Source organism: Ptychodera flava, chromosome 13, assembly GCF_041260155.1.
Source record: "Ptychodera flava strain L36383 chromosome 13, AS_Pfla_20210202, whole genome shotgun sequence".
Classification (NCBI taxonomy): domain Eukaryota; kingdom Metazoa; phylum Hemichordata; class Enteropneusta; family Ptychoderidae; genus Ptychodera; species Ptychodera flava.
In genome coordinates, this window is record NC_091940.1 from 19,886,465 (window position 1) to 19,899,665 (window position 13,201).

At 39.4% G+C, this 13,201-nt stretch overlaps 1 protein-coding gene and 1 long non-coding RNA gene across 15 annotated transcripts in view; one reads left to right on the forward strand and one right to left on the reverse strand.

Annotated features, from left to right (window-relative positions):
* The window catches only part of LOC139147750 (uncharacterized), a 78,412-nt gene extending 67,089 nt beyond the window's left edge, over positions 1–11,323 (forward strand). The window contains exon 3 of the long non-coding RNA XR_011555793.1: positions 7,998–11,323. This is a non-coding gene — a long non-coding RNA (uncharacterized lncRNA). The remainder of the gene's footprint in view (positions 1–7,997) is intronic.
* Positions 1–13,201, reverse strand: part of LOC139147743 (sal-like protein 3) — a 121,097-nt gene that overhangs the window by 53,966 nt on the left and 53,930 nt on the right. For 4 of the 14 annotated variants that reach the window (XM_070718922.1, XM_070718919.1, XM_070718921.1 and 1 more), the window contains exons 1-2: positions 3,367–3,553; positions 2,303–2,377 (exon numbers count right to left, since the gene is read on the reverse strand). The exons of 2 other annotated variants lie outside the window; for them this stretch is intronic. In XM_070718922.1, coding sequence (XP_070575023.1) covers positions 2,303–2,377; positions 3,367–3,400 — 109 coding nt within the window. In that variant the 5' untranslated portion in view covers positions 3,401–3,553. Of the gene's footprint in view, positions 1–2,302; positions 2,469–2,974; positions 2,993–3,366; positions 3,554–13,201 lie in introns of those variants that run through there. 8 more of the 14 variants (XM_070718926.1, XM_070718927.1, XM_070718928.1 and 5 more) reach the window with 5 other exon arrangements.

Below are 13,201 nucleotides of genomic sequence, written 5' to 3' on the forward strand. Positions count from 1 at the left end.
TGGCCTACCAAAATGTGGATGTTGGAAGGCAGGTGCACTGTTGAAGACAACTAAAGACACACACACACACAACAAAGGCAAACAAGGCAAGATCATAAATTCTCAGCCACTGATCCCCCTTCGCCAAAACAGAGTCCCAATGTCGATGTCACAATGTCATCCACATAACTAATATGACTGATAACACAAGTATTAATCTAGCTCCATCTGAGCCTTAGCCCCGATGAGCTTGGTAACTATTTGCTCAACCCCAGTTACTATTGGGTGAATTATTGTTTATGATAAATATTAAACTATGTGTGTCCATAAGAGGGGGGACAAGATAGCTGATAAAGAGCTTGGCGTAATCAATGCACATATTTATCATAGACCGGGGAGGTGATAATGTACATGTCTTAATCATTAAGTTAATTTGGCGATGGGAAAACGAGATCAAAGAGTAAGTCAGACAGTGTCTTTGCTCAAATATCATTTCATATATGACTATGTAATCTGGATTGAGACTTTGTGGAGAGGCCTGTGCCACTTTTTTTTTTTTCTTTTTTAGAAATGTCTCTCTCTCTTTGAACAGCTGACATAGTTTATCACAGGTCTTATGAGAAACTTGCCCTGTGAAGTGTCGGGAGGAATTTTACTGCGGCTGAGATTATGAACAAAATATGAAAAATGTCCCCCGACAGATTTTTATTTCTTGAGTGGCCGGAAATAATACAGCGGGTATGTCATTTATGACGCATACTAATGCACTGTACGGAGAGATTTATAGCAGTGTGAATGCTTTCACATACAAGCATTTGCCTCGGCTCTCTCGTAAAGCATGGTCCCTTCATAACCGAGCAAAATACGCCATGGAGAAAAACTTTTCTTGAAAAATCACCGCATATTGCACTTGGGGATGAAAAACACAGCTGTCTCGTTTGTAAGGGCGAGTTTTCAGTTCTGCTCTGCCTGAGAAGCTAGCAGTCAAGCTGCGATCTTTAACCGTACACCACGTCACATGAACAGCACTGGTCACTTTTGCTTCTGTCAGAGAACGGGGCTACTGTATGTTGAATAAAACAGTTTCAAATTTCAGTCATTCTACCTCTACAGAAATTTCTGACATCTACAGAAAATCACCTCCAACCAGAAGTGTGGATATAAAAAAAGGTTGAATTAATGCAGTTGTCAACACCAAGAATTGTTGTCGAATAATTAGACTGTAATTATTTGTTACTTTGAAAGCCCTAATCTCCATATGAAAAGCGAGCTTCATTAAGACGAATCTACATACGAATTCGTCTCTAAAAATGAATATGAATACCACGTGAATAATTAAATATCGTACTAATTAACGAATACATGTCAAAACATGGTGGATTTTTTCGACCGTAGTCGGCGAAGTTTAAGAAATAAGCACTATTCAGGCCGAGCGAAAGGGGATCAGGTAGCTCACGAGTGCAAACATTTCGCCTTTAAACTACAAAGACCGTCTGAGGAAAATGTAAAATATGAAATTCAATACGCCCCGAAAGTGAGAGCCTGTATTCATATTTCGCGTTCCTCGGAGCACTGCTTCAGCTGGCGATTTTGACAAGATGGCCGCTGTCAAACCAAGCTCACAACCGACCGTACGGCACACTCTAAAACTGTCCGAAAGAATAACGAACGGGGGGAAAAGTTTTGAAAGTGAAATCTCGCCACTCTTTGAAAGAGTTATTGAAGCAGCTATGGCCTTTACGAGAGACGCTACTGTTAAGTTGACACTGCACTACGCGTCAAATGTCACGGGCCCCGTCTCACGTCAAACAGAAACTTCCACAGTGCACACCACCGCTTTCACTCGCATTCCGAAACATAAATCCAAGTTCTACACCACTGTAAAGTTGTAGTCGGGCGACAATAAGTTGAGGTTTACGGAACAAGAGACTACGAGACGAGAAAATTGGCAAAAGCCCGCATTAGAAAGTAGAAACTCGAGACGTAACAACATAAACAATTGTTGCAAAGTGAAGCGGCGCGAAGTGAGATGTGCCAGAGCCGGTCACATCTGAGGAATTTCACAACTTCCAACAGTTGTCATTAGAAAGTGTCACGGTGGCAAACATTACTTCCCGTCGTCTCATCAATACAAACTGTCAAACTGTGTCCCCGCTACACGGCATGTCCTGGCGAATCCCGGCTAGAATGAGCTCACAGCCGAATTTGTATAAACATTTCATCAGATGTCAAAATACCTATAGGTAGAGAAACCCCGGCGCAAGAAAGGCCACCGGTTACGAAGTCAAACGCCAAGAAACGGTGCCCCGACACGAGTACTCACCATTTTCCAGCAACGTGGATGTGTCTTGGTCGCTCCCTAGGTGCTGCGGTTTGGCCTGCTTTCGGCGCGACATGGCTGGAAACAACAGCAGCGGGGAAATGATTAGAAATTCGTCGAGTTTGGCAAAATTACGGAAATTAACAAGCGTGGCCCCCAGTGCGCATGACACACATTTATGATTTATCAATAATGCATTGCGTTATGTTTCCAGTGGGCTGCCGTGATTGGCCACACAGCTCATTACTAACACAACTTTCATAATAAAATTTAGACGTGAAAGAGAAAAGGATCTCATTCCTCTGTCCATTATGAAATTCGTGAAGAAGTCTGACAGCGGGTTTAATTTAATTTGGCGTATTTTTATAACTACTGACAACTTTGGTGACCTGTTATTTCTGAATGGCGCGAATGTCACACTCGGCGGGATAAGCATTCCACTGCACTTTGACGTTTATACGTTTGCATAGCGGTAGCCGCTGATTTCATTTAGCACCAGAGTTTACCATTAACTGGCCAAACTTTTAATCATAAAGCGAGATATGTTTCTTTGCCAAGGATCAACACAAACTGATTAAAACGAACACTCCATACTCCAAGCGGCCCGCGTGAGTGCGCGATGATGGCAAAACTGCACAGTTGAAACTGCAATAAACTTGTAAGGTAAACACACACCAGTCTAGCAAGCTTAGGGACCAAGCGTTTTACGTCTCCAACGGTTTTACTTGGAGGAATTTCCTTCCAAGCCGGTAGACATTTGGGCAGACGTCTGTTATTCGTCTCCCTCTATTACCGAAGTCGGAAACAGCCAACAATTGATCACAAAAAAGCGTTCGAGAAGGTCACAGCCCCCGGTTCTTTGAAGCGTTCGGAACATCATAAATATTCATTCGATAGACCACATGTACAGAAGAAGATCGCGAGCGAAACGTCGGCGTACAACTCATCGTCTTTATATTGTTGGGGGAAATGCACGAAAAATACTTCTCTAGCAGCAAAAACAACGGCAAAATCTGAAAGAATTCTGCCAGGAAGACATCGTTCGTACATAGTAAACGAAAACATACCTCCCGTTGAATCGACAGCGGACAGCAGAGTCATCGGACTACCCGGTCGCGATTTTCTTGTCGGCTATATGCACTATAGGTTGTACACCGGCAGCTGTCGTGGTTCCCAAATCATCAGCTGATGGGGTCTAGCACGGAACAATTGTGTGTGTAGCTCGCGTTTCATATAATAATATGAGCAATTGCCTGTTTCTTGATTATGTCTCTTACATTATCCCCTCCCACCCAACTTGTGACTGACATACCCCACCAAGCGCCTATTGGGAATTAACACTCGTTAGCTGTTATTATGGAAAATTAATAAGTCGGCCAGAGTGGTTATGCTGCCAATAAATGCAAGTGGTGGACGCGAAATGACTTGCATTTGCAACAAAGGAAAATAAAAGGGGGCTTCTCTTCATTCCCTTGTCACCTGTAAGCGATTATTCGCATCGTTTATAGCACATGACACGCTGAACAGCGCTAAAATACTGGGCGTGAATATACACGAGGTTGGGAGGAAAGTTCGACGGAGGAAACGCGATGTGATGGAGGAATTCACCAACGTGGCGTGATGAGGAGTAGTAAGGGCTGGTGGTCAAAAACAACCACACAAGGTGGAGAACACCACCTTTGCCCAAAAAAGAATTTACATGGAACACATATGTAACAAACACTTTATTCTAAGAAAACCGAGCACAGAGCGAGCTCGCAACTCACCTCCTACTGAGAGGGAGACAAAAGATGAGATCGCGCCACCGTAAAATTAGAATCGTAGCTACCTCCCTATTCGATTATGTTACTATATCCATACATCAACCATGTAAGTTACGAAAAGCTGATACAGATGACAAAAGTGATGGGTTTCAATCCGAATTGAGATTAAAACTATCTAGATATACATTTTTGTTTCAATTTCACACCGAACGCACACATTACGGCATCACTCAACAGCCTCGTTTGTCATGAAGTGCATACTTCATCGATACCAGTGCCATATAAGGAACACTGACAGCACACCGGTTGGAAAATCTGTGGTGTTACATTTTTGGCGGGAAAAATGAAATCCCGAACGAATGAAAAGAGGAAGATTGTGTAGCTTTCCCGCCAAGGAGCCCAAAGTGTTTGAAAACAATGCGAAAATCTCCCTTTTCACGGTCTTTTGAAAGAAAAGCTTCCGCACTTACGCATTTTGACTACCACGCGGAAATTTCGCGCCATTCAACTTTCGATAAAAAGTGGTCAAATTTTAGCAAACGGTGAAGATTGTGTCAAAGGGGCGACACGCGCGTCGTCCAACACGGCAAAGCCAGTATACCTCCCACAGTGTAGAGTCTGAACACATCAATCAAGTCGGACGACAGGATTCAGTTTTAGAATGGTTAGAAACGTTTTGATTTCCCTTTCCAGATTTCTTCCTGTTCTTTGATATGATACGTCAAGGTGGACTAAAAGTGAGAAAACAGCCGATTTGTCATGACGAAGGCTTGCCGATAAAAAAAAAAAATCATGTTTCAGAAGGCTTGCCTCTCTGTCATTCCGCAGAAATCAGCAGCGTGCAGGGCAGGTGCCCTGACACGCGTTTATTGAATCGGCACATCGATGCTCCCATAGTTATCAGTGATGAAATAAAATAAAATGAATGAAAGCAAGAATTCGAGAAATCTCACTCTTGCGGAAAGATAATACCAACACCCGAAAAAAGGTAGCAGCAGGTGGATTTTCCTGTTCTTATAAAAGAAAAACGTGGCGCAGAAATACACGGAGACAACACGTACACGTACGAGACAACGGCAGCTCGCAACCTTTAGGAGAGCGGAGAATCCCGTCTCCATGGAGTGAAATCTGCGTTCTTTCATCCGCTCGTTGACCCGAATGCCCCGCATTTTGTTCACAGTTATAATCGTCTCCGTTTCTATTGTCTAATCGATGTAAAATTACTTTTAATCTCGTTATAATCCGACGCAGATATACTTATAGCTTTGAGCCAGAAATAGAAGATGGCTGAAGGGGGAAAAATGGAATTGCGAGACAGAGCGCAGTACAGAAACGGGGGAAGCATATTCATCTCAAAATGAGAGATCCTATTTCACGTGTATATCGACCTTTACCAAGCCGTGTCGCATGTCCTGAATCGACTTCTCTTGAATTTTAAATTCAGCCTTATTATCATCGACACTCACCGCTATCATTTCCATCATTCACCTTGGATCAAAACTGTCCAAATTGACAAATTTTTGCGTATATTTTCAGCCCCACATGGTGTTTTTTCCCCCTCTTTGAAATCTTTTTTTTTATTTCTTTAGCGATGAAGTCGAGTTGAGATATTGTACAGGAGGGTGAATAATTATGGCATATTTTTAACAACCTTGACCCGCAATGTCACCTATAGGTTAAAACATTAAAGAATACAAAATGAAGTGTTGATCAGGGCGATGTAAAAGGTGACAGGGTTTCCTTGCCCATTTCATCTCATTGAACATTCCTAAACAAATGCCGGATTTTTTTTATTCTGATGCTTGTCAAACCTATCTCCGCAATTAAAACAATCGATAGATTCCCCTGTCATCTTTTGACAGGGGATTTCTTCGAATGGCGTTTGCCATGGGGAGACTTCTTCGCTGTCTGAAAAAAACGGCATTTCTTTCATTTCAAAATATGGAGGTAAAACTAAGACATATGGAATAAGTTTACACATATATTTATATATTGTTAATGATTTTCATAGAGGAAGACACGGTGAACCTTCTCTACTCTTACGAACAAGTGAAATTTCTTTTTTTTCAACACAATTTTACACCTCGAAACTTATTTTAGAATAACATATATTTCATGCTAGACGTTCAGAGATTCTACACTCGTTTTAACTCGTGTCTCTGCCGAGTTAAGTCGTCGTTCGCGTCTCGTCATCCGGGTTTTTAAAACATAAAACACTATCCCTCCCGGTACACACGCACGTCAACAATAACCCGATGACGCAAAATTACGGAAAACCTACAAGGCGGGCACGGCGAGGCATTGCATTACACATTCGACTCGTCAACTATATGGTCATTTATTTATTTCAAGCGTGTCCATTTTCCCCCCGAAGAAAAATATCTCCCATCCTTTCTGTTAAAAGTATGGCTGAAGTCAGCTCCGGATTTATTGCAAGTCTAACCAGTCGCTACACGGACTCACTTTAAAGTTTACATTTAATATTAGCTCACGTATGACTGATATTAATCGCGTATTTTCTTTTGTTATTTTTTTGTTATTAGAAAGCGCGTGGCCGCGTGGATGTTATCGGCATTAAAACAAAACAAAAAGACAAAAGCGAGACGACTTTTGTGTGCACTAATTCTGTCATATTACTATTATTATTACAATAAATTCGAGATAATCATTCAATTTTTGCGCACAGCTTGATCTGTCAAAGCGCCGTTCATTCAACTCTCATTAACTTTCTGATGTATTCCTTCATTATGTCATTTACGGTTTTTTTTTGTTATTTTTCCCCAACAACTGATCACGACAACCTTATTATGCCAATTATGTTATTACAAGGATTTCATTAATACGGTAAAACATGGTCATTTTTCATCGGTGTATGCGGCGACAATTTAACAAATATCGCTTAAAATTCAAAGGTCAGAACTAATAATAAGCTTTTGAGATAATGAATTCAGCACAAAGTCATGATTGCTCTTTTCTGCTAATGATATTTTTTTCCCAATCAGTGCAATTTTAAAACAAGAATACAGAAAAATTACACCAAAATATGAGTAATTTTTTTTAAATCACTTGCAATGTGTATTGTTATATACAGCAAAAGAAAACATTTTTGTTTATTGACATTTCTTGTTTATTCATCCTCAACAAAATCAACAATATTTATGCATGCTTTCATAAAAATGAATCACAGGAAATATAACTGCTGGCTTTTGCATGTTCTGTTTCAAACCAAGGAGACATTCACCTCTACTCTGGCATGAAGGTTGATGATACAAATCCCAAGGTTTATCTCACAGGAATTAATCCTTTTCCACTAAATTTCAATAGTTCAACTTTCTTATTAATATTTCTGGTCAAAAGAACTTAAATTTGGAACGGAAAGTTGTGCACTTCCACCGACAACTGTGACCTGGAATGACTGACAAGGGAAACAAATGACAAAAAAGATCATTTAAGAAAACAAAGATGGATTTGAATGTAAAGATTCTTTCTTCCACATTGACAAACATCAAACTCATCTAATATCTTGGTTGCAGATATTAAGTTAGTTTGATGTTTGTGAAGATGTAAGAAAGAATCTTTAAATTCCAATCCATCTTTGTTTTCTTAAATGATCGTTTTTTCTATTTTTTTAAAGAGTTGAAGAGTTCTCTACAAGTTCCAAAGTGTTCATTGATCAACTTATCGGCTACCTATGAAAATAAGAGAGTTTGCTGAAATGACAAAGGAAATCAAATCAAATTGAAAATTATAAAATTTCAAATTTTGAGATGCGAAACTCTTTGTTGCATATTGAAAGACAACACAGAAAAGAAATGAGGGGGGTTTATAATATTTGGATGTCTTCATGGGCATTGTCTGTTTTTAGCAACAACGTTTATTGATTTGTATATGAATATTAACATGAAAATGTAGCGGGTCATTTGTTTTTGTTTCAGACTGTCCATGGAGTCGGAAGACCGTCAAGAACTAGTTGCAAGAGAATCCAAGACAGCCAACTGATGATGCAACCGTGTCAATTATTGGAGAAGAGAAATGACAAGATATCTGGTTTGCTTTCCCTCACAGATAGGAAGAGATGATATAAAAGGCTGCACACACACACACACAACACACACACACACACACACACACACACACAAAGATGAGAAATAGCAAAAATAAAGGAGACAAGTTACAGAATGTTGAGAAAATGTTCAAAATCCCTGCCATGCCCCTGAATGCGGTAAAATACTCCACATTCCCCACACACCTCACGTTTATAGCATCACTCAAAACGTTTCCCCATATTTTCTTTAATATTTCTTTGCCGTGATTCTTAGTGCCAGGCTGTCAGTCCTAATCAGAAATTACTTTAGTGTTTCTTTGGGCAAGATAAGATCAAGTCCACTGGACGGAGCAAATACATCAAGCAGGAAGGCAAAATGCCTTAAAAGCAGCGTCCGTGTGACAGGCATATCAGCTCGGATAATCGCACGGATCTATCATAGCATAATTTTATAAAGTGGATATGGACACGCCGATCGATAAAGGCTTAATGCTAATAATTCATAAGTTGCTGCTCTCAGCTCTCCTATTTTTAGACTATCGCTGCTGAATCTCATTCTACTGGGCAGCTACCCACCCAGAGCACAACCCCGAAATATGACGGCCCTTTATTCATCAAGTGAAGACCTAAAAAAATTCCTTCCACTTCGGAAAAAAAAAATGAAACAGTTACAAGGAACTGAAACATATATAACGAAAGGTACAGCTGTACGGTTTCATAAATGTCGATTCAGTCTATAAGATTATGTATGAAGCAGAGATTGGCTTCGGGGTTGTCTGGAAGCAGTCTTGGCGGACTTGTTTATTTTTTCATTGATTCCGGAGGACATTTATCATTTTTCCATAAATATACAACTATCATCGCCTCATTAGGCTGCACTTTGCCGCTCCGGAGCGCGCTCAGAAACAATGAACCATTAGAGTGGTATTAATATTTATAAAATGTACAGCCCAGAGGAAATCCAGATTGTATTTATATGCAAATCTCCAATAAATGTATGCTGGAATTTAATAATTTCCATAGCAAGTGCCATCCCTGGCTCAGATCTGGAATTAGTACCCGAAGTGATTTTTTTTTGCGATTGATGGAGCTCATATTTGAATACAGGGCCATCTGCATAAACAATCATTGATAAAAAAAATCCAAAAATCCAATCAGCTGGGTGGGAAAAATTTGCTCTTTGAGATGAAAATGCATACTCACAAACAAATCATCAATTTCTGATTTGCCGTGGTAATTATATCATACAACAAGAGATTGTACACAATTGTGACTCGGGGTGAGTACCTTCAACAAGGCCGGCCACTGAGAATTTGATTGATAACATATTACGATGACAATCAAAATTTATCAATTCTGTACCGGACACGATGCAGTCCGACTGCCTCAGTTTTTTTTTCTCACAGTCTCAGTGAAAGTATGTTAAAAAAAAAACTGAAGCAAAAAGTGAGAGACAGCCACAAACGGCTAAATCAACCACCTTGACTCTTTTCTTACCTTGTCTAAGCAAATTACACCCATCTTGCCCTGTGAAGGATGATGCAAAATAACTACGACGGACAAAATATGATTTTCTCCCGACCACGTACTTGCTTGGGTGAAGGTGGATAGTTATCATGTTTGAATAAAACTCAAATTGTATTATAAGGTCAGCGGCTGTAGAACATACAAGCTAAACTCAGTTAGAAGTAACATCTGCTATCATGGCTGTATTGAAATAGCTTCATTTCACCTCAACAAGCTTGATCCTTGTTCCGTCTAAGTATGTATTTAATATTTAAAAAAAAAAGAAAGAGGGGAAAAAAAAACCCTTTGATTGGTCTGTCAACATTCATACTTGTCATGTGTGCATAGAAGCCAAGGATTCTCTTCATCAAATAAGCCAACTTGCTGTGAAAATCCGATGCTGCCTTTGCCCTGAAGCACACACTTGTCAACCGTTGAGTTTTTATCTTTTCTATTCCTCAATGATGCCGTGTGACAAGGGGGTCTTCTTCTTGACATATATGGCTACTTATCATCTGTGCTTTTAATACGCAAAATGAAAAGAAGAGAAAAAAAGCGCCGGCGCACAAAAGCCCCCGATTCAAAAGGAAAAACCAATTTAATTACACAATAACAGCCCCTAACTGTAAGATGAATAAGTTTTCATACAAAAAACCCCATTGTGCAAGGTACTTTATTCATTGAAATATGAACGAGGGACTCGTCACCGTACATTTACGCCATATTCTGCGTGACAATCTTGGGTCAACAGTTTACTGATCATTTTCGTGCCGCCTGTCAGTGTCAGACAATGTGAAAAACCCGGCCACGACCTTGCTATCATCACTTGCTCTCCGAGGGGCAAGACAGCTCTAGAGGAATGAAAAAAAAAATTGGAAAAAAAAAAGGAATAAAATAAAGAAAAATGCTGGTTGAGATAGTGAAGTGAAAAAATGAACCATTGCCTTGTCTGTGTAAGTCTGGTTGTAGAGGTGCGGCCATGTCATTTAGCTGAGCTGCCTGCCTTATCTTCAGCCGGCATTGCCCATGCAAAGTCATTCATATGGAAATGAAATATGGCATTTGCCGAAGATGAAATTGACTCACTGTGCCACGTACACCTGAAAATCAATGCAATGTTAATTAGAGCCCATTGCCTATCACATTGTCTATGTCCCTGAGCAGTTGATCAAATATAAGATAATACATGGCATGTCATTCCCTTTACAGCAATTACTCTGTTCATTTGAAATATGAATAATTGGCCTAATATTTCCCAGATTTATTTCTATTCCTGCACTGATTGACTCTAACCTTCCGCTATCAACCTCTGTATCGTCCCCTTCCTGACATTTCAACTATCAAATATGACTATTTATATTTCCAGAGGAGGCATAGGGAAGATGAAATATTTCCTCTTCGCCGCCGTTGTTTCAGTTCTGTGTCTGATGCCTGTGTCTAACTCAGCTGGTCAAAGTCAACCCAGTGAGTGAATTTTTACGAATCTGCCATGCTGGACATGAAAGAGTCTTTTTCTGTATAATTTTTTTTTCTCTGCCAGCACTGACATGCAGCAATGCTACAATTTACATATTCAGACTCACAATTATTGATGCTAATCTTAGTTTCCTTTCCTCTCTTGGGAGTTTCCAAGGAAAAACTTTAATGTGATTCTTGTTTTTATAGAAGTGAACAAGTAAATTTATTTTTTGCTGAAAACTGTTTTGTGAAGATATGAAACTGCAAAATGAATATGTTTACATACACTCTCTGACATGATAAATCTGTATAAATTTACTTTTTCCTTTCAGTGCTGTTTTGTCAAAAACACTTTTTTTTTGCCAAATAGTTCATAATATTGTTATTTTCAAAATTAATCCATGGTGTCATTAAATATAATAGGATTTGACACAATAAAACAAGTCACAACTTAAATTTCTCTCAATGACCAGAAACAAAACAGATTTTCTGACCTTTGCCAACCCGTCACGGTGATGTGAAATCTGTGTATTCGAATATTTTTTTATCAAAATTTTTACACTAAGCCTACAATGGGAGAAAAGCGTGATAGTATTTGAGCTGTGATTTCATTACTTTTTTATTATTCATGATAACTTTTGCCGGAAGCTCTGTTGCCTGTTGGAAAATGTTGATTTACACACCGTTCCCTCTCGGCATGCACATGTAGCACATAGCAGTTTCAGCGTTCCTGTGTGTATGCAAAACACTAATAACAGGACTGCCAAGAGCACTGTCAAGCACCAATTCTCTCACGGAGATTTTTCATAATGTTTAGTCATGTGACATTCTGAGTTACAGAACCCTACATGATATTGGATCCAAAAATGTCTCAAAACGTGTGCAATATACATTATGGAAATCAGCCGTCCATGCTGGGGTTCTCAATTTGCATAATGACTGATGAATATTTTGTGCAGGTATCGCTTCAATCTCATCAGGTTTTTAGAAACAGGAGGAGGGGTATAGGTTTTGCAATGAGGGGGGGGGGGAGTTGAGGCTGTTCTATTTTGCAAGACATGATGAAATATGATACTCCGCATAACTAAAAATCTCGCTTTGTTCTCCTTTGTAATTTGATTTCTTATACAAAATTTCACCATTTTTTATGCTATACAAGGATGCAATTCTCAAATAACATAACCTGCTTCCAGTGTCTCACCCCTTGTTAAATTATTTTTCACCCTTTGATCAAAATGGTTTGGCCCAAACCCATTGTTATCAATGGTGGGTGAGTGTAGACCTGTTTCCAGGGAAACAGGGAGTGAACAGCTGGTTAAAAAAAACATCTTCATCCCTTTCAAAACCAGCCCTTGGTGCATCCTCACTGTATTCCGAAAAAATGGGTGGACATACATTTCGGGAAACAGGGATGGGGATGTGACAGGGTAAACCGACTCGATAGAAAATATTAATTTGCATTCAAGAACACAAGGAACATTTCTTAACACAATTATTATATTCATTGTCGATTCAAGGAACGCATAATTCAATTATTTGTAACATCACTCCTATCCAGCTTTCTGAATATTGCAATTCGATATGCTGATGTCTTTTCTGCTATCATTTTCCACCGCCAAAACTGATATCAAGTATTAAGAATTCCTTGTCCCAGTCACAAATAGGGTACTCTCTTCACTCAATATGTATAACATTTGATCCAATCCACCCACCTGTAACATGTCACACTTTGGTTTCAGTCGATTCTTTTTTTTTTTTATGTGTGTGCTTTGTCAAATCCAAAGACGGGGGCAAGACAGGGAGGGAAGGGTTCAAAAAACACCTGACAGAGCCTACCAGGACTTACTTACAGACCAAATTTTGGTGCTTGACACAAGAAAGCGCCTAGGTATGATTATCAGGGGCCTGATGATGAATTTTATCTTTAGAAACACAAAAGTGAACTACTTACAAAAGTGATCTACTTAAAAAACTGTTGCCTTTTACATATCACATCACTAGCCTCTCTAACATCTCGGACAAGAAATGTCTCTGCCAGCTATGCTTGGGTTCATTTATCTATTTTTTAACATTTTACAAAAATTACATTTTCTGAACCATGGTTCTCGCAAGCAGCTTTGCATCATGGGT